General features: G+C 35.3%; 1 protein-coding gene across 3 annotated transcripts in view; it reads left to right on the top strand.

The window, feature by feature from the left end:
- The window catches only part of sfswap (splicing factor SWAP), a 72,484-nt gene that overhangs the window by 7,413 nt on the left and 43,319 nt on the right, over positions 1–21,752 (top strand). For all 3 annotated transcript variants that reach the window (XM_088618713.1, XM_088618714.1, XM_088618712.1), the window contains exons 5-10: positions 775–1,000; positions 2,729–2,829; positions 5,092–5,248; positions 11,545–11,809; positions 12,939–13,076; positions 14,085–14,178. In XM_088618713.1, coding sequence (XP_088474839.1) covers positions 775–1,000; positions 2,729–2,829; positions 5,092–5,248; positions 11,545–11,809; positions 12,939–13,076; positions 14,085–14,178 — 981 coding nt within the window. The remainder of the gene's footprint in view (positions 1–774; positions 1,001–2,728; positions 2,830–5,091; positions 5,249–11,544; positions 11,810–12,938; positions 13,077–14,084; positions 14,179–21,752) is intronic.

The following is a 21,752-nucleotide window of genomic DNA, read 5'->3' as shown; positions in this document are numbered from 1 at the left end:
CAAGGGATCAGTCCTAAAGGAAATTTAAGCCTGAACTGTTGATCTTACCTGCAGTTCTTATAATGGGATTTTGATAGTAGCTGTAGCAACCTTCAATTGCCGTACTTGAAACATCCAATTAGTAAAGCTGGTGAGATTCTTTAGATGTCCGCTATGAATTATTAATGTACAATTTTATAAGGGTTAGAATAAAGAGAAGCACAGGAATAAAAGATAAAACGTGTTGCACATTTTTACAATGAATAATGAAAAAGTATGGTTTCAGTATTTATCTTCTTAATCGTGAGGCAACAGGAGCTAGGATAGTGGTACAAAGCCATAGCAATTTGTGAATATAATCAAGGTTCTCGGCTTCTTGGAAAAGACTGGGATTTTAACGTGGTGGTGTTTTTGAATCACTGTAATTCTGCACTTTTTCCAATGTCCTGAATGAGTTTTGCTAAAGATGATTTGAAGTTAAGATTTTTGTGCCATAATATCAATATGGAAATACACTTTACCCATGTTTTTGTTTCATTCTGTGACACTTTTTCCTGGTTTAGTACATGTTCAGCACAAGCCATTAGTTTATTTTTACAACAAATAGTTAAGTGTAAATGGGCAATCATTTTATTCTCTTTAAGTCTTCTCTGTCAGATGATCATTACTGAAATAATTTATTGTTGCTAATTTATATTTACTTTTAAGGCGGAACGATTTTAAAGGTTATAACTTCAAGAAGTTAAAAAGTCTAACTTAAAAATTTGTTAATTGTTTTTTTTTCTCCTGGTATAGCCTGCAACAACGAAAACGCATGCCATCATTGAGCGTACAGCCAGCTTTGTGTGCAAGCAAGGGGCCCAGTTTGAGATCATGCTGAAAGCCAAACAGGCAAAGAATTCCCAGTTTGATTTCCTGCGCTTTGATCACTACCTGAATCCTTACTACAAACACATCCTTAAAGCCATGAAGGATGGAAAGTACACCTCTGTCTCTGAGGCTAAACCGGAGGACAAAGACAGTAAGTGTTATTCCAGCTTTGGCTTGATGACTCATTCCTGCTAGCCATCAGTACAGCTGATATTCAGCTTCTGTCTGTATTTTGTAATCCGTTGGCAGTCAGTTACACTTATTACAGTTGTGTCCTACATTGTGTTATCCAAGTGGTATACACAATCTGTTCAACACAACAGGTAATTTGTTCATCATTGGTTCCCCAGTATATATTGTAAGCACATTTCACAGTTGAATTGTAGGTATTTTGATTAGAATGCATTGGAAAAAGTAATGATAGTTTTTTTGGTAAAATAATTACTATGTTCCAACATAGTATACTCAGGGTCTTAGGCATACCGTAGGTATTTAATAAAAGTAAAGCAAACAATATTTTTACACAGACAGGGTGCGTGAACTGACAGAAATAACAGAGAAAAGCGAATAGTGTAAGTGCTTCATGTCAACAGTGCACAGAAAATTCAGCTTCTGAATGTGAGGAGAGCTTGTAGATGATGCTAAATGCCACAGCATGCCATCTGTTAAAGATGTTTTTCCCTGCTAACCAGACAGCGATTTAAATCAGACCAGTCATTTAAAAGGTGTATTCCTTCACATTTTGAGACTAAGATGGTGCTTTATATGGCTTCAGCTATTCATTTGCACTAAGCCTTCTGCACATTTTTATATTCGCCTGTCATTGTGGTTTAGCAGAGAGTGTCCATTTTTCTCTCAATGCTGTGTTAACATAATTACAAATAAAATCCCGCAATGCGTTGCGAAGAATAAAGAGGTAATTTTCTGCTGTGAATCTATTTGATTATTGAAAGAATTTTGCTTTGCTGCAGTGTTAAATCATATAGTGTATGTCGGTGCGATGTCTGTTAAAATGTCATAGGTTTTTTGATTGTTTCTGAAATTGTCGCTGTACACTTTTTAAAATGATACAAAGATATGACAAAAGCAAGGAAAATTTCTCCATAGTCTTTTGTCTGCAATACAAAATACTTTAAGAAACTGGCTTTTTGTACAGTCATGTAAATGTAACAGTTTAAAAATAGCTACTTATTACACTTCAGGCGTCCTTGTTCATATCAAATAGGATTTTGTCTGTTGATTAAAAAGTTAAAATCATAGCGTAGTCAGCATGCACGATGAGAGGTATTTTCTGTGATTTATAAAAAAAACCCTGGAAGGACTGGCAGCATACTTGCTAAAAAGCAAATTGGCATACCATTGGAAATTGGAGTTCTACATGGTCACTGCCACTACAACAAATAAGATTTTCTAGGAATTTAATAGTGCAGTCATGGGGAAAGAGTCCTCCTTAGTTTAATTAAGATATGAGACAAACAGGGAAACAATACGGTTCTGTCACTTGTGCATATACCAGACGATGTTGGCTAAATTTCAAAAATGAGTTTAATTTAATTTTGTCAATTGCTTGACAGTTATTTTTATAAAGTGTCATCCGGTTTCACTGTATTGTCACACAAAAGAACTGCACATTGAGAAGTTCTAATATCTGCTTCTAAATAGGCTTTTTTGCCTTACTGATGTTACTGAGAGTGGAGGCATTCTTTTCTGTTTTCTTGTTTTTACGTGTCATTTTTTAACATGGTAAAACTTACTCAATGCATTCTCTTTTGGTAATAATGCACTTAATTTATTTGTAAACTAATGTAAAAATCTTTAATTTTAATAGCGATCTACATTTATATAAAACCTTTTGTGATTTATCTCTTTAAAAAAAAAGATTCTGGATCAGAAGATTCGGATGAAGATAACGATGGAAATTATCTTCACCCCAGCCTGTTTGCCACCAAGAAGAGTAGCAGGCTAGAAGAACTCATGAAGGTAACGAATTGAGTTAACTTCAATTACCTCTCTTTGGATTCCTGCTAGTAGTGTAATAATTCATCAGTATGCATTGCATCATCTTCATGGATCTCTCTTACATATTAGCATGCATTGCATTGTGAGTCTAACAATACATCAAAAAGGAAGTATTTGAATGGGATGCATTGTGATAACAAACAAAAGCAGTTAAATGATCCCCTTTTTGATATTCTTTTAATATTCATTTCTTATTTTGCATTTTAATTTCAGTAAATTAAGCATCCAGTTTGTCCATGTTATAATAGTGAACATATTTTTCAAAGAACAACACAACTTCATGTAGCACTGTGTCCTGCTGTTTTAAAACACTTCCCTACTTTAATGTATACCTGTCACATTGACCACAGCCTTTTATGACTTAAATAGATGTTTTTGTAAAGCAAACAATAATTTCTGACACTTCTTTTTAATGTCTTTGGCTAAACAGTTCTTTAATATTTTGTGGACTTTAGTTTTAGAATTTATAGAAATCACATTTAGTTGCAGGTCAAGCTAGATATTTTCTGTTGGTTTAGTGTATAGCAAAGATTATACCTTATCCTGTACCGTGTCCTGTGCTAAATAATACTGCTATGCGTGGTATCTCTTGCAATGCAGGACAGCTGACTCCTGCAGCAAACAATGGTTGATTTATTTTTTTCCTTGTAGTCCTTCCTGGCACTTTTGGGGTCACAATCTAAAACATTGACTTAAAAAAAAAACTGGGATGAACAACCTGATTTGGAATACAATAATCCAGACAAATGAAATAGGTTTAAAAAGATAATACTGCTAATAATAAACCATAACAAACCATAACTGCCTGTTAGTGTGACATTTCATTTTTAAATTATATTTTAGAACAGTTTTGGAGAATGTGGAGTTATTTGAATTGGGTGGAATGTTATTTAGCAATATACAGTGATGTGAAAAATAAATGTGCGATTCTATGTTTTAACATATTAAGACGTATCTGACCTTTATCTAATCCTCACCAAGTCCTAACAGTAGATAAATCCGACCTTATGCAACAGATAACACTCAGATTTTACCTTTTCATCATTTATCAAACAAAACAATCAGCCTACATTCAGTATCCTTGTGTGAAAAAGTAAGGGCGTCATTACTGCTTCCATGTCATGGAAGAAGGTAATGAGAATCAGGTGCTGCTAAACAAGTGCACATGATTAGTTGATCATTCGGAAGGGTGTACTTTCTTTTTCACATCACCATTGATTAATCAAATAATTTGATCAGGTGAATACTTGAAATCAGTATATATTTAGAGTGTTTTTTTTTCTCCCTTGCTGTATGCTATCTGAGACATTGACTTACAAACCTGTGACACTTAAACAATTTTGTTGAGGATTGCAATAAAAATTGTGCTCTCCATTTTTCCTGAAAAGTGCAGTTTGACATTTTAGATGAAAGATATAAATGATTAATGTCTGTGTTTTGTTAAATGTGGCAGTAGAGTTTTTTTTAGTAGACATTTCTGAACATGTGATTTTTTTCCTGCTACTGTTGCCTTTTTATGACATGTACATAGCATGATGTGTGTTTTAACACCACACTTGTACTATGATAAAAGTATCGCAGTCAGGCAGGCAACATACAGTATCTTTCTTGCCTCCAGTGTAACATCCTAATGATTTATAGTCCTTTAAGTAGTTGTATTGCTTAGCATCGTTAAGCCTGAAATCAAGCAGGATTACATAAAAAACCTCCTTTTGGTGAATATAAACTGCAGTCAGGTCTCAATGACATTTTTGTGCTTTTAATAAGCAACAAAAGTTTTAATTCATGTCATTTAAGGATGCTCTTCTGCATTGGGAAAAAAAACTTAACTAGGTTTGAAAATGTTCAGAAACTCTCCTTTTCATACTTTTTGTCTGCTGTAAATCTTGAAGGAATCTATATGATCTGCTTATTAGCTTTTTAGACATGAGTTTAAACTAAATCTTCAAGTTTCCATCAATCTAGGAAGGATGAGAATGAGATTTTAAGACCTTCTCAAATGGTATCGAATTGTTTATTTCTTTTAAAAGAAAGTGTATTACTTAGTTTATGGACAAGGGATAAACTTGATGGCAGTTCTTACGGTTGTAGGATTTTTACCCGTCAGAATAGTAGGGTGTAAATTTAAGTGAACAATCTTTAAAAAAAAATGACCAATTTTGACATTTTTGTCCCAACACTAGATCTTCAGCCAGTAACGCGTACATCTTACATGTATTTTAGCCTTTGCAAGTGATGGATCCTGATCACCCTCTGGCAGCACTGGTCCGGAAAGTCCAGCTGGACAACAGAGCAGCGACCAAGAAGGTAGAAGATAGTCTAGCAGCAGGAACTCCATCTGCTACATCAACCTCTGCAGCAGCAGAACACCCCACAGATAGTAAGTGCCTCATTGTTAACTTGCCCAGCCAGAGGATGCAAAGCAGATGCAATCCATAAAACTATCTAGTCTTCTTCAGAGAGCAAACCTTTTTTGAACCATTTTGATAGTATATTTACTTGTAGGAAAGTTGTGAAGGAAATATTTATTTTAATTAAGTTGCAGTTTGCTCACACTGGTATAATATAGACAAACACCTCCCGGTTGTCATCATTTTTGTAGCACTATCACCATCTAAATTTTACTTTTTTTGTCCAGTAGCATTTTGTAGCTTTTTTTAATTGATCAAAATGTATAAACATTATGTACGCTTCAATCTTTAATTGATTGAATGTCGTAGTATTTGTGATTTTTTTTTGGTCTCCTATTCCTTATTCTTATCAGAAATCACAGATCTAACATTTGGTTGTGTCTCAGTAGCATTATACAGACAGTCATTTATAATGTCATACAGTCCTCTAACCTGGAATCAATTTAAATTATTAGATACCTGAGGCTTACATTTAAGTTTATAGCTATTTTCAATCTTTTCTTTTTGTAGTTGTCCTTTGTGTTTTAAATTGAGTTAATTACTTGAAAAGACTCTTCTATTATGTATGAAACTGTCAAATTGGTGCTCCTCAGAGAGGTAAGAAAAAGCTGGACAAAACAAGATGATGAAATTTTTACTTTCAAGCTGGATCAATTTGATTTTGCTTTGCCAGGTCCTTTTATGAACTAGGATTGATTTTTTTTTTTCTCCTCCCTTCTAAAAATCAGTGACTGTGCAGAATGTCTTGCCTGATTGCAGTCAGTATGAACCCACCACAGGCACAGTGAAATAGCTTTGCAGAGATTTTAGAGCATTTAGAATATTGCTTTTTTTTATCAGTGGTTTCTTGAACAACAGACTTCCATTTATGAAGGTATAAATATGAAATGGTCACTATGGGTTAATTCATCTCGAAAATCCAGATCTGCTCATACCACTGCATTTTGATGTGAGACCTGTAAACATTTTTAAATAAGCATGTGTAATCCATACATTTCAAATTTATGTAATCTAAAAAAGCTTTTTTCCCCCACTAGTCTTCATAGTTGATTTTCAAAATTTGTGGCTGACAGGTTTTTTATGAGATATAAATTGAATCTTTAGGCTTAAATAAGAAAGTTATGCATATATTAATCAAACGGCAGATTTTAGTGGGACCAAGAAATGTTTAAGACCAAAGTGGCAATACACTGAAGAAATAAATGTACGTAATAGTGGAATTACACCCTTTTTTAAAAAGCAGATCTTGAGGTAACTACAGAATGCCTTCATCCTTAAGGGTGGTTGCTCTCAACGGAGGATGGGTCTGATTCACATGCTGTGAATTGAAGCTGTGCCTGGGATTCTCTTAAGCAGCAGTCCACGGTTTGCAAAGGGCCTGTCAGCTGTGTGATTGCGGTTAGTTGGCCAGGGCTGTCTGTGCTTTCCAGTGAACAGTGACACTTGCAGGCTTGCAGTGATGGCAACAAGAGACGCACCATCTGTACAGCGAGGCTCTATGGAGCTGACGGCTCGATGGGTCGGCAGGGTCTGAGCTGCATGTCTGGGCAGTACAAGAGTTGTAACTGGGAGCCAAGACTTAAATAGTAATCTGCAGCTCCAAACCACGTGTCTATAAAAATCAAAATAAAAAAAATCACCAGCATTTGTTTCTTATCCGTCCTTCAGATGAGACGTAAAACCGAGGTCCTGACTCTCTGTGGTCATTACAAATCCCAGGGCGTTTCTCGAAAAGAGTAGGGGTGTTACCCCGGCGTCCTGGCCAAATTCCCCATTGGCCCTTACCAATCATGGCCTCCTTATAATCCCCATCTATGAATTGGCTTCATTACTCTGCTCTCCTCCCTACTGATAGCTGGTGTGTGGTGAGCGTTCTGGCGCACTATGGCTGCCGTCGCATCATCCAGGTGGATGCTACACATTGGTGGTGGTGGAGGGGATCCCCATTATCTGTAAAGCGCTTTGAGTGGAGTGACCAGAGAAGCAGTATATAAGTGTAAGCAATTGTTGTTATTATTATTGTTAACAGTCCCAAACGTTCCATAACATACTAATATTCAAGTTTGTCAAACCATTTCACAAATATACTCGAGCTATTATTCCAAATATTCTTAAATCTTTGCTTTTTAAAAACAAACTTTTTGGAAGTCATCTCTTGAGTGTTGTCCAGCTTATGGAATCATTTTGTGCTCAAAATGTTTTAAACTGATTTACAAAATGATTACATAATGTAATCAACATCCACCTCAATATTTTGTTTTCCTATTGGGAGGACTTGGCTTAAGTCTTCTTTCCAAAGATTTTCAAAAACTCTTAAGATGGATTGTTGGATTGCTCAACACAAAAGAAAAGCTTAACATGCTCTTTTATCCATATGTTAATGTATTGATTCCTCCCTAGTAATGTCATCACCTAAATAGTAATTGAAAAGACAAAGTTATTTGCAAGTGATTATCTTTATTGCATTTTTTAAATGACAAATTATAATTTAATTCTCATACATAGGAGGAGTTTTAAGGAGTGTGAGATTTAGCTTGTGATAGTGTCTTTAGTCAGAGGTCTGCTATAAACATGTCCCAAGATAATGATAAAATCTTTGTTTTAGTCTTGCAAAACTGATTTGCCTTCTAGTGCTGTGGAAAATGATTCCATGAATTTTAAATGCAAAGGGTGTTGATCTAAATTTCTAATTGAGGCCCTGCAAATTTTTATCTGGTGCTGAGAAACATCTTAAGTTTTGATTTCTTCTGAGATCGTAACCAATGTCTTAATGCGTGTCTTATCCTTCCTGTACACAAAAACAAAGTGGGGAAAAAAACAAGTAAGCAAAACCTGTTTACCTGTTTTGGTTTGTTGTGCAGTGACATTATTGTTTCATGTATGAACTAGTGTTATGAGCCGCTTTATTGTTATTGAAAGAAAGGCTTAATTCTGGGGTTAAGGTGTTCTGCTCCTGAAACTTAGTTAGTTAGAAACTTAGTCCAGAAATTTAGTTGCAAGTGTGTTGCAACTGAGTTACAAAATTGTAGCTTTTCTGAACATACTGTATCTCATCCTTTGAATGAGGCATGAAAATAAATAGCGGGGGTTTTAACCCCTGTGCCCTGGCTAAATTTCTCTCTGGGCCGCAGTTTCATCTAGTTAAAGCCTCCCCCTCATTTAAATTAATTTCTCTCACGTCTCTGCTTCAGTTGCTGTATAGTGTGGGTGCTGTACTTCAGTGGTGGGTGGAGTGGGTTCCCTCCTACGTGTGATCATTTTGTGATTCTTTGGGATGGAAAACACTATACAATTGCACACAAATTATTGTACAGGTTAAAGAGAGGTATTTGCTAGCCTTTGTACCAGTTCTTCCAATAGAAGCAGTCAGCCAGTTAAAGTTATTCAAGTCTGAAGTAGACATTTTTTCAAGAGCAGCTGCCCTTGGAGGGCTGATTTTGCTGATTTTTCCAGAATTCAGTAGTGCAGCAGACTTTTTTTTTGTAAAAGTAAGAATAGTTTAACTGAGAGCTCAGAACTGAAAGGTTCTTTTGGCTTGTTAAGGTGTGAATTTTCTGCTGCTGCTTTAAACACTTTTTCTGTTTGTACAGTGAAATGTATGACAAATGACTCTAACAGAGGAGTCAGATAATAGTCAGCAGCATTTAAACATACTGGGCTGTTCACAAGCATTCCTGCTGTTGTAAATGAAAAAACAAACACATTTTTATCATAACTGTCAAATAGTAATAGTAAATGAAATCGCAAACATCAGACATTGTAAATCTGCAAAGACTTTGTTAAAATGGAAAATGCTAAAATAATTTGAATCTTCTGTGTCAGCCTTTAAATCCCATTTTCTTTCTTTTTCTTAAACATCACTTGAGATAAGTAGCCCCTGGAGAGCAGGTTTCGGCCTGTCTTGAACAGTGCAACATGATTTTAATAGTGGCTTACCAAAATAAGTTGGCGATGTGCTTTGCATCCTACAGTGCCTGAGCTCCCGCTCTTGACAATGTGACATTGTATTTCTGTACTTAGCAAATTTGATATCGATCTATTTTGTATTAAAACCAGCTGCTCTTTTCATCACTTCATTGATTAAGGTAGATTGCCTAAACATGTTGAATACAATCTCTAGAAAGTCATTCTTCAAAATCTGTATGTAATAGGAAACGCAAATTTCTCATTGCATTTACATTTGCAGCAATTCCCAGGGTATATTTTGAAAGCTCTTTCTACAAAACTGGTTAATTAAATCATTTGAGACAGCAGATGATTTGTTTTCATGTTATTATGGCTGCTTATTATAGTTTATTGCAGAGCCTGTAACTTTTGGAACCCTAAATAATGAATTTATTTTCTTAAATATTGAGAAGCAAATGAGCAATGCAAAATCCCCATGATCGCAGATGTGGGCTTGAATGACAATCACTCCATCTTGGAGCATTAGAGGTTGATGTCAGTCAGCACAGTTTGTGTTCCAGAAAGATTTCCATCAAGCTAAAAATAGCCATCAGATATCAATCCTAAAGTGATAGTAAAATATTATATTTTTTTAATAATATTTTGAGAATTGAAATGCAACAAACTTTATTTTGTTTTAGGTTAAATGGCATGAAGGGAAAAGACCTTGACAAAAAAGGTTACCAATTTAAAGAGGCATGAATGATGACTTGGAACCCTATTTAATTAGTTATCCAAACGGAAAATGCATTTAAGCAGGTTACGATCTTCATCTTTGCAGTTCTAGACTTTAGTGTTTCTGTTACCGAGATATTTGGTACGTAACTTGAGACGCCGGAAAGTAACCTGAAAATATTTAGTTTTTTTTGTCCTTTACATGAATATACTACGCAATAGAGTTAATTCCCTTTGAGGCTTATTTTGGCCAGACAAGCTTAATCGATTGAAACCCAGAGAAGCCAGGCGTGACTGACATGATTCTTGAGCTGTGACGTGTAAAGGTGAGAATCATCCTGTGCAGAAAGAAATAGATTGAGATTCTTATAATGATTTTAAATTTGTATAACTATCAATTCTCTATACTAAGAAACTGCATTTCTTTTGCTATTAATTTTTCTCAAGCCTAGGTATAATGAATTACTTGAATAGTCTGGATGATAGAAGCTACAGAAGCTTTACTGAAAATATTCCTTTTCATTTTTCATCACAGAAACAAAACGTATTGGCTTAATAGATTTCACTAGCAAAAATAACATCCATTTTTCCCTTCATGTATTACAGCTTTATAGTTGGTGGTGCTGTTGGTTATATTGTCCCTTAAATCCTTTTCTGATGGGGTTTAATTTGCATTACCACATGAATAATCAGGAGAGCTATTGGTGTGATTGTTCTATCACTTTAATGTGTTTTTTTTTTTCAAATTTGCAGTAAGGGCCAGTTTACCCTTCTTGCAGACATCTGTTCTGTTTGGTTTTCATTATCATTGTTGCCTTTTAATAAACCCAGTTTTTGTCATTAACATGCAAAGGTTTAATGCCCTTGCCTCTGGAGGGGAGCTTTTAACATCTCTCAGAGGTATTGCACTGGTAACATTTTGTTTTCTGATAAACTCTTGGATATGCGTGCCTTTAGTTAACCTTTCTTAATTGGCTAAGATGTCTGGTATGTCTGTATTTGGACAATGTTCATGAAATATTGTTTTGCAAATAAGCACTGCACTGACTAATATCACCTACTGCTTGTCAGAATGTATTGGCATAAACTGCTTCTGTAGCTGGATCAAATATGTATTCTACTACGCTTTGTAAGATACCATAGTGGTAAATGTAAAATAAGATCAAACATTTATTCATATTTATTAATGAGCTCAAGTAACGAATCTTAATTAACTGATTTCTTATTCAGATTCATAATCATTAATCTTCTGCTTTGCCACTCCTCTGCATTTAATTTTATCCCATTATTGATGTTTTTTTTTTACCAAAGTCTCTCATCAGGCTTCTCAATTTAAAGCGGCCTTATGGTATTTGTTGAAGTTTGGAAAATAAGCTAAGAAAAAAACGAAGTATAAGGTTTTGTATTTTTTACTGCTTAAATATTCTTTAAAATATTTTCCATTCATTTTATTTTATTATATTATAATTTATATATTTTTTATTATTTAATAATTTATTATTTAATAACGATATATTATTAATATTGTACATGGACTCCATATATTGTGCTTTTTACTTTCTTAATTATTATTATCTGCTCCTTCCAACTGCAACTCTTGCTCAGTCTACTTGCTCCTAAAAATGATGGTTTTCGTATTTTCCAGCAACAGTGTCTACAGTGTATTACGGCTACTACATGCTGCCTGATGGGACCTACTGTCTAGCTCCGCCTCCCCCAGGGATTGATGCCAACGCCTACTACAGCTCCTTGCCCTCTGGGATATTGCCCACCGCCTCTGGTGCAGCTGCCCCGCCCCCTCCTGGGACCACCCCCCCACCAGCGTCAGAGGCAGCCAGCAGCTCTAGCAGCCAGGGGTCTACTGCAGCGGAAACCACCACCACCACCACCACCACCACCACCACCACAAGGTGTGTCACTGGGAGGGCAGGGAGCACGAGCACTGCAGGGGGCAGCTAGCACTGCCTTTGCTCAAGAGAGAAAAATAGAGAAGCTCGCTTCTAGAGAAGGACAAGAAGAAGACAAAGCCCTTGCAGGTCTTTAGATAGATAATTTATTGATCCCGTGAGGGAAATGAATCTAGGTGCAATTGGAATTACTGTATCTGTAAGAGTTCTGTTCCTCTTATTTGTTTGAAATAACATGGCTCACATTTTTATCGTTGTCATACAGCAGACCGTATTGGAAGCTTGGAGTTTTTAGTACGCATGTTGACATCGCGTAAATCAATCAAATCAAGTCACCATCTTAATCTCAACACTAGCTTTCCTTGAGTGAAATGACCTGATCAAGAGGCTACAGCACAGGGCAAGAATGAAACAGTATTTGTTTTATTATGGCGTGTTTAAAATTCTATGGATGATGTGTTAAGGAACCCTTTTAATTCTGTTTAGTTCTATAGTGTATTTTGCTAAGATTCTTTTTTCTGCACGGGTCGTGTGAATCACATATTCGATCTCAAAATTCTTCTTTGCTTTCTCTACTGGAAAAATTTAAAAAAGGCACCAATGATTTTTGGAATCTTGTAGAAAAACGTCTGCGTTATAACTACAATAGGCATAAATATGTTAGCATGGCTTTGGAGGTGAGGAAAACTGACTGAGGAGCAATGCCCTTGTTCAGTGATAGCTGACACAAAAAGGTTCACAGATAAACTAAAGAGCTTTTTAAGCAGATTCAGAAAAAGATCTGTCCATCTCTGGGGAAATCTTAGTGCGAAATTTTTCTGAGGTTGTAATAATCCACTTTGAGACACTAGGTACTCTCAAAACAGCATGTGTAGTTTGGCAGTTAAATTCAGCACCCCTTGAAAAAGGTCAGTGTTTTTAAAATAGAATTTAGGGCCTCATTTTCGAAACATCAGATATTGATGTTTCCAAAAACATCAGATATGGATGAACACTGAGAATGTTATAAACACTTGTGGAAAGAGATCGGTAATGACATTCATGGACTGGATGTATGTATAAATTCATGAGTTACAATTGGTGCTGTTATCATACTTATCCCTATTTCTTTTCCATCTGTTTGTGTCCTTAGTTCCCATTCTCAAGTTCCTGTTGCTACAATTATTCCTCCACCTCCGGACATCCAACCTGTCATTGACAAGCTAGCTGAGTACGTTGCTAGAAATGGAATCAAATTTGAGACAAGTGTCCGTGCCAAGAATGATCCAAGGTAAGGATAACCTTTGTCCGTTTGTAAATACTTCTTTTTCTCTAATGGCAGTTCAAGACCTGGGGGGGAGGGTAAACCTTTCTCGATTTGCAAACAGGAGCATTCTCATTGGCCATAAATATTGATCAATGCCAAACAACTGTTTCTTTACTGCCAGTTTTGGAAGCGTTTTTTCTACTCCTGGATTAGTGATCAGTGCTGTTGTGTCAGTGTGTTTGCTAAATTTATATATTGCAAAAAAATATTTGCAGCACAGGAGTCCCACTTCAAAAACATTAGAAGGCAAAGGGCCATGAGATTTTTGTCAGAAGATGATTCGTAAACACACAGATGGATATTTCAGGAAGGTTTCCTTTCAAAGGGCATCAGTACCTTTCCTTTTTTATTTTAGCAAGGGAAAAACATCCGTACTATGAATACTTAATAAAAAATCTTATGTAAACAGTAGCACTAAAACTGAGCTTTCTAGCGTTACTAACTGCAAAGCCACTTGTTAATGTTATACTAAGCTTTTTTTAATGAAACTTTACACTCTTGTTTATCCTACAGAATTTATTTTATAAGGAGTATGTAGTCAGACTTGGTAGTGTACCATTCATTTTAGTGCTAGTTTTGCATTCACTTCATTGTAACTGTGATTAAAGTTCATTGGTAAAAGGATTTAGATGTCATTGGATGCTTTTAGCACCTTAAATCTATACCATGCTGTATTTAAAGTCAGTGTTACCGGTTAATAATTAATGGCCTCTTGCTCACAAACTGTTACATTTTGCAATCTGTATAGTGTTGAAAATCGGATTGATATTCTTATTGCACTTATTGTAATAATTGCTTATTTGAGTCCTGTTTATTTTTTATTAAAATGTATTAACTTTTGGGCGATTTAAAGAAATGAACTCTGGATATTGTTCTTTCCGTGGTGAAAACCTGAGCCTTCAGGAAGAAGCCCTGTTCTACACGACAAGCTTTTTCTGAGGCTTCACACTGTTCTTTTTTGTCTTTCCTTAGGTTTGACTTCCTGCAGTCCTGGCACCAGTACAATGCCTATTATGAATTCAAGAAGCAGTATTTTGTACAGAAGGATGGAGGCACCATCGCAGAGGTATGATCAATTTTATCTCTTTGTGTTATCGGTTTCACTTTGTCTTGCCTTGCTAAGGGAAACTTGTAAGTGATTCTGTCTCCATGCACCTCACTCGCATGACGTAGGATCAGTGCTTTTTCCTTATGTGTGTTATAATTATGGTGCAGTTTTGTAATCCTAGCCCCCTAAGATACACAGCCACTTAGATAGACTGGAATATGGTCAGAATAATCTTTTGCATAAACCCTTCATGGCCATGGATGCAGAATTTGTTAATTTTACTTGGGGATGTGAAAACAATCCAATGCTGATTTTTCCCCTAGGACAATTTTATCTGTTTGTATTTTTGTAATTTTCAGTATTAAATGTTAAAGCTTTTGTGTGAAACCTGGATAATTATCTAATTACATCTGTGCACACTCTCATTGTTCAGAGTCTCTCGCAGTACAAAAATAATACAGCACTGTAAATTCCAGTTCTTATCCTTCTGCTTCATATTGTTATTGCCGTCTTTACTTTCATGCATCATGCCTTCTTCAAATTAAACAAGTAAAATGGATTATTTTAAGATTTTATTTCATACTTATTTAATTTTTCACACGGCTATGTTTTGGGTAAAGCAGTTAGAATATGGATGGAATTAAATTTGTGATGTGTCGTGGGGCGTTTAGTGCACAATGGCTGTACCATGTCACCCAGCTGGGTGCTGCACTTCAATAGTGGGTGAAGTGTGTCCTTTCCTATAATGTCAAGAGCTTTGAGATATTTTGGAGTGACAAATGCTATACAAATGCAAGGAATAATCGTACAAGTTCTTGGAAAATTGATAAAAACGGTACGTAACCGGTGATTTCCCTTCATCTGTTTGGATTCAAGGATTTGGGTACCTAGGTTTAACTTTATAGTTCTGTGCTACCGCTCTGGAGTTAAAACTTCATTTTCAGTACCATTTTTTTCATATGATTCTGGTATTCTGTGCACTATTTTTTACTGCTTATGTAGGAAGGCTTTTACTGCCTTTCCAGGCTTATTTGTATTTTTCTAAAAAAATAGAATGTTTTTAGTAACATATAGAGCTGTCCAATGTATTGCTGTAGGGCAATGTTAATGCATGCCAAACAAAATGTAGGCATTATTAAATTTAGTCAACTTTTTATTTTGCCAGTAGGATTTTGTTTTCCATTGTAGAAATGCCTTATTCAGTTCTGTAAAATGTATTGACAGTGTTGGTCATCAGAGCCATGCCATTAAAGTGTCATTTTTAAAGAAACCCTTTTATTACTTTTAAAACAAGAAAGGCTGTTATTATACTTGTAAAAGAAAATAAATACTGTGCGCTATGGGGAAAGAACTTGTTGAAGCTCTTTTGTGAGCTGCAGTAAATGAGTGTATTTTTCTTATAAGGAGTAAAAGGACAATTGGGGCAATAAATGTTACCGTGAGCTAACTTCCATAAAGAGAGATCTGCTAATGTAAGCAGTTTTGTTTTACAATTTTTTAACTTTGAAAATAAAAACTCAACACTGCATAATTAAATAAACTAATTCAAATATTTCAACATTCCTTACAAAGACATGGAAATACCACTAGGAGTATCAGCAACAGGAACTGAAATGGCAGACAAATGGTAGTGACAGGCTCACTACCAAATTTGTTAGAGCACCTACAAGGGAGGATTAATCTAATATATTCAAACAGTCAAGACTGAAACTGGACAACAGAGGGGACTTAACTATAAGGGAACTGTGATCAAAACAATATGCTTTGAGGTATATTTTGAAACTGTAAAGGTAGAATTACCTATTACTACAAAGTCTTGTAACTGTAAACTGTAAGTTTATTAAAACAATAATTAGAATTAAAGTCCTAGGAGACAGTCGGTGTGCTCTTAGAAGAGATAGTCTTCTATAGATAGCAATGGACACGCACAGAGCATACAATGTATTTTAAGCTTCAGAAGCTTTGAAAAAGTTCCTAATAAAAGAATAATTCTAAAATTGCGGACAGTAGGCATTCGGAGTAATCTGTGTGTTTGGGTTGAGTGGTCAATGGATAGAAAACGGAGAGAACAGATGGGCAACAGGGGCAAAAACTCTGGTTGGATTGATATAGATCCCGTATTAGGACCACGGCTCTTCTTAATATATATCAATTGATCTACATTCTGGTAAAGTTGGAAACCTACTGAAGTTTGCAGATATCATAATACAAGGATTAGTTAATACTGAGGAAGCAGCAACTAAAGTTTAAAAAGAGACAGAATGAACAACTGGACTGGGCAATTTGAATTTATGTGGTGAGCAATGTGGCACAAACAGTTTGTTGCTAAGCATATCTTTACTTGCTAGATTATTTACCTGTTAAGATTGAGGAGTTTGACTCCAAAGAATGTGTCAGCACAGTGGCATCATTTTCAATCATAAGGGAATATGTTAAATAAACAACCATATTTTTTCATCTGTCTAACTTGCTACGCTTTCAAGATACAATGCCTGTAAAAATCTTTTGCACTTTAGCATTTCCTTTAACACAAATCAAGACCTTTGCATAAGGATTTGAACAATTTTGCCTAAAATGCACAATTTTATGTAAATTATTTTAAACTTCTATTCACCTCTATACATTAATACATTTGACAGAACAGTTCTATTTCATCCCAGGTGCAGAAAATGTGCACAAGACCATGTTTTTTAATAATGGCAGCAGGTTCCACCACCTTCATTTGACATTTTATTCCTAAGTTGTTTTTTTCAGGAGATCAAGGAAAGCTTTTATGTGATTTCTCAGGTAATTGGAAGTTAATTCTTGAACTAGAACCATAATAATCTTGTTCCCTGTTTGAGGGTTAATCAAACAGTATATTGCTCTGGGCTCTTTAGAGCTTTTTGTCCCCTCTAGGATATTCTAGACCTCAGGGGAAGAAAACATTACCTTATCAGCTGCACTTCAGATGCACATTTCTTATTTTCTCTCTGATTGTAATTCTGGATTAATTTTCTAAGATGTTTTCTATGCCTTCACACCTCTTGCCGAAATGCACTTGATCTATAACCAAAACCTTTCCTATAGTTAGGACCCCAAAAAAACCTTCCTTCTGATTCTTAGTGGTCTGATTTATATTTCCTGCTAGTTCGGTTTTCAGTAAATGTCAGCCTCGAATATATTATCTTCTTTTATTCTTGTTTATCTGTGGGGTTTGAAATACGAATTATATGTCTGAATGATCACCAGTTTCATCAGAGGAGATTCATTCCCCTTTTTTGTAATGTTTGTAATTGTTCCTTTTTTAAATGAACAAGCTATTCGTGTTCTGCTGAAATTAGTAATTTTCCTACCGATCAGGGCATTTGTAGCCTAATGCTCACAATTAGCTAATTAATTTTGAATGCCTCTAAACTTTAATTAAGCATCCAGTTCAATTAAGTGATGTGTCAACTGGATACCAATCATGCAGTTAGTTTGATTCATAGCACCTATCCTCTGGCTGCTTTGTCTTCCTTTGAGGTTTGAAAGATTGTTTATTGGCTTATTAAAGTAATGAGCTCAGCTTTTATTTGGAAATTCAGTTGCAGTTGTAGATTCCCGGAATACTGTACAACTACTATGCCCCAAACATTTGTTTGATAGGAATGGAGTTTGTTTGGGAATCACGTGCATTCTGTCAGGTTATATTAACTATGTATTTTTGGATTCAGTAATAAAAATACTCCATGGGTATATTGGGTGATAGTTTAATGGGAAGTAAAAGGTACAGGACTGGAAACATGGAGGTGTTTGTTAATGTATTTTGGAAAATATCAAATTGTTCCCCAAACTGAAGGGTAGCTATCAAGGTTTATTTTTCCCTTTTAACTCCTTATATTTTTTATAGGTAATTTTATTCTTACCTTTATATGTAATAATAGGTGTCCTGAAATCTCCTTTTCTTGCTAAACCCTGTGGTATTTAATGCACCTGTGGCAAATGTATTCTCCAAAACTAATCTTTTTGTTGAAATGTGACATTAAGATCTAATGTCAGTCCTTTCATTGTCGAAGTAGTGCTTAGGTTAGCCACCAGACAGGGAAGAAAGATCAAGGCCACTGTTGCCCAGAAAATGTTCTCTTTGAGGTGATGAAGTAGCACTATAAGCCATTACAACCAGAAGGCACAGAAACTGAAAAGGTAGAAAAATCGTAGGTTTCCATTTACTATTGACACATCTGCACAAGAAACAAAAGCCACCAGAGACAGAAGGACAAAATAACTGACCTTTGACACCCAGTAAAAAGGAGTGTCTGATGACACTCCTGGATTAAATTGTTTCGATTTCTGGTCATTTCTGGAAGACTGCCTTAAATTCGTATTATGACTGCCGTGCAATCGTTTTCCAGAGCTTTTACCTTCAAAATTGATTGGTTTGTTAGAACCGAATGGACTCGATTTAAGGGATTCGTTCTCACGAGGGAGTGGATTTTGTCTAAAGGTGACTGTTTAGGCCTTCGAAGTGTTGTTCTGTAATGGAACAGAGCAATGTTTGAACGCAATCTCGTTTTATTGTGTGACTGCAGTGTATGTATGTTGTTGCTAAGTAACGGGAAAGCCCTTGCGCTGGATCATAGAATAACAATCGTCAAAAACTGTGCTTCCATTACGAGTGATACATAAATAAAACTCATGAGTATTTAAGTATTTTTGGTGGGCTTCAGTGTTTTGTATGAGACTGTTATGGCTACCAGTTATGGCTCACATTATAACTTATACCTAGAGCCTTTTTTTAAATTATATTTCTGAGGTTCTGGTCTTTTGCAGTTTAGTATCAGTAAGGGCAAAGTAAGTAGAAGTGGACAGGTACTGTTAAAGTGATTTAATTAAACGGCTTCTGCATTCCAGGGTTAAGCACACAACCTCAGCCCCCTCCTTTTCGGAAATATAATGTCACTCTTTCCGAAAGGATTTTCTTATTTGCATTTCCTGCAAGTAAGAAACAGATTGTTTGTTATCCTTCTCTCCTTCCGGTAAGATTTATAAATGGTTGGGGATGATGTAGGAGAAATCGCATTTCATACTAAAATGAAAAATAAAATTATCAAGCTGTTTGATGCTTTTTAAAGCACCAAAAAATAGTGAGTATATTTTTTTCAAAAAATGAAATGAGGTGAATAATATGAAATCACAGTAATTTGATGGTTGTCATTAGGGTATGAAGGACTGTTTTTTTTTTTTAGATTTTAGTAGTTTTTCTGACACTTTTACCCAGAAGTATGCTTACTTCTTTCTAGAGAAGCTGCTTGGAAGAAAGAACTAGAAAAAAAGTTCACATTAAAGCATTATACTAAAATCTGAATGTTTTGTTTAACAAGCTTTTTAGATGTATTTGGAAATACAGCTGTAAAGTAGATATCTCTTGGGGTATATTACCATCTCAAGAGCTTAGATTTATTATAAAATGAATATAATTATACTAAATCTTTTTGGAGGTTCTGCCTCAGAAAATGTACTTTTCTCATTCTTTGTAAGCTTGTGCTTTGCTTTGTTTTCTTTAATTATCATTTATTCGCTCTGCACCTCTCTTGGAATGATAAAAGGATCATCTGCTCGGATTAATTCATTTCTGAGAACCGTACAGTGTATGCTAACATTTCACCATTTTGAAGAACCGAGCTGTTCTCTGAGAGTTCTCTGTTAAGCCGACCTTATCCCAACGCTAGTGTTACAAAAGGAAGGGCTATCTTAAGGCCAAATCTGGCATAGCAGAATAATGTTATTAGCTCAGACAACCAGAGCAGATCAGCATTCACAATATGACAGAAGCAGTTGCTTGGAACACCATTGCTGTCAATGCATTGATCTCCAGAATGGAGGCGGTGCAAGTTTCAGACATGTTGTGAATTTGTTATTGTTGTGTTAAAAAAAAAAAGCCATCAATAGAAGAAATTGAGAACTTGCTACGTGAAATCGAGATCAACTAAGCATTCAAATATGGCTTCTGTACTCTTAATAGAACATATTTGCTTTGGTCCCTTCCTGGAAAGATTCCGAATCCAAGTTTCCCCACCCCATTTGATGATCTGCATTTGAAAAAGTTTTATTGCTAATAATGCCAGTTTACTGGGTATATCATTATTATTTAATAAAGATTATTAAACCTTATTCACTAATTTCATTTAAGATTATTCACTATACTTACAGGGCTTGGAAATGCTGCTTATGAGCTCCTTTTTAATTTGAGCTGCTGCTTCTCAGTTTGTTTTGGCATTTCATCAAAATTATAAAGCAGTTCTCCCATTTGCCATTAGCCTCTAATGCAGGATTAACTCGGAAAGGAAAAGTCTTCTGCTTTGTTACTGCTGCAGGTTTCCTGTTTTCTTTGAGAAATCTTGTCACCTGGGCTATCTCTTAAAAAAATTAAATTTGAGAGTTTTCTTCACATAAATGATATTTTTAGTATAGGATATATTTGTGGCTTTCCCTCATCAAAGTGGTTCCTTTTTTTAGCACAGCATCTTGTCTTCAATGACTTTGGACAACCTAAAGATTATTCAATTGCATTTCTTATAGGATCTATCATGAAATTGAATTGTTCCTGTAAAAACCACTTTCATTAAAAATATTTGTTTTGTTCACTCCAAATGCAGTGTAGTACCCTCCTGAATTACAGACAGATGTTAACTTTCAGTTTCTGTTCCAGGGAGAGAGATTAAGGTCCCTTGTGATTAACAAATATGCAATATGCCATGCTGATAATCACTTCATTAATGTAAATAATTATAGGAATATAGGGCCTTAAGCAAAACATTTTGGTTTATTGTGTACAGCAAGTAATAGCAAATCAGTCTGTTTTTATTACTATTTTAATGGATTTTTTAAACATATTGTTAGGAAATAAGTGGTTTTGGCCTTAAAGGTAAGGCACTGCTTTGATCTTCTGGTGTCTATAAGTCTTTTTTTACAGCACTTTTCAAAAACAAGTTGTGGTTCACATTTAGTTTTTTGTTCCACCTCATTGTCTCTTTTCCTATTTCTTGTCTTTTGTATTGTTTATTGTCTATTTTCTTTGGCCTGTTTTTTAGTTCTTTTTATCTTGGGATTTATTTGCTTGATTAAGTGTTTGAGTTGTTTGTTGAAAAAGAAGATAAAGAAAAAAAAGACTTTATAGTCTATCAGAAATAGTTATGGTACACATATCACCAGAAATACACAAGTCAGTCTCAGTTCAAAGGTTCGTTCGTTGTCTTGTGTAAAAGTGATTGTTGGGGGTGGTATATATGTCAGAGTTACTACCAACCATTGTTTATTAACAGCTTATAAGGGGTATGTGGTAAAATCTGATAATTCAGCCATTTCTGTACTCTGAAAGTAAAAACTGGTTATGTTGAGTAAACAAAAATCAATCTGGCATAAACATGAGACCATTACAATTCTGGATCTGGATGATTGTTGTAAAGAGTCTGAGAAGACTTGTATTACATCAAGCCACTAGAAACTGTGTCAATGAGTAAATAAGTGTTGTCAATGAGTATTCCATTGTATTCCCTTCTAAGTGACTGGAGGGTTGCTTTCCTCAGCTGTTTCAACTGGCATAGCATTTTTATGCAATATATAAAACATTA

Source organism: Lepisosteus platostomus, chromosome 24, assembly GCF_059453375.1.
Source record: "Lepisosteus platostomus isolate fLepPlt1 chromosome 24, fLepPlt1.hap1, whole genome shotgun sequence".
NCBI classification, from domain to species: domain Eukaryota; kingdom Metazoa; phylum Chordata; class Actinopteri; order Semionotiformes; family Lepisosteidae; genus Lepisosteus; species Lepisosteus platostomus.
The sequence above is the reverse complement of the archived record's forward strand: the minus strand, read 5'-3'. Positions and strand labels throughout refer to the sequence as shown.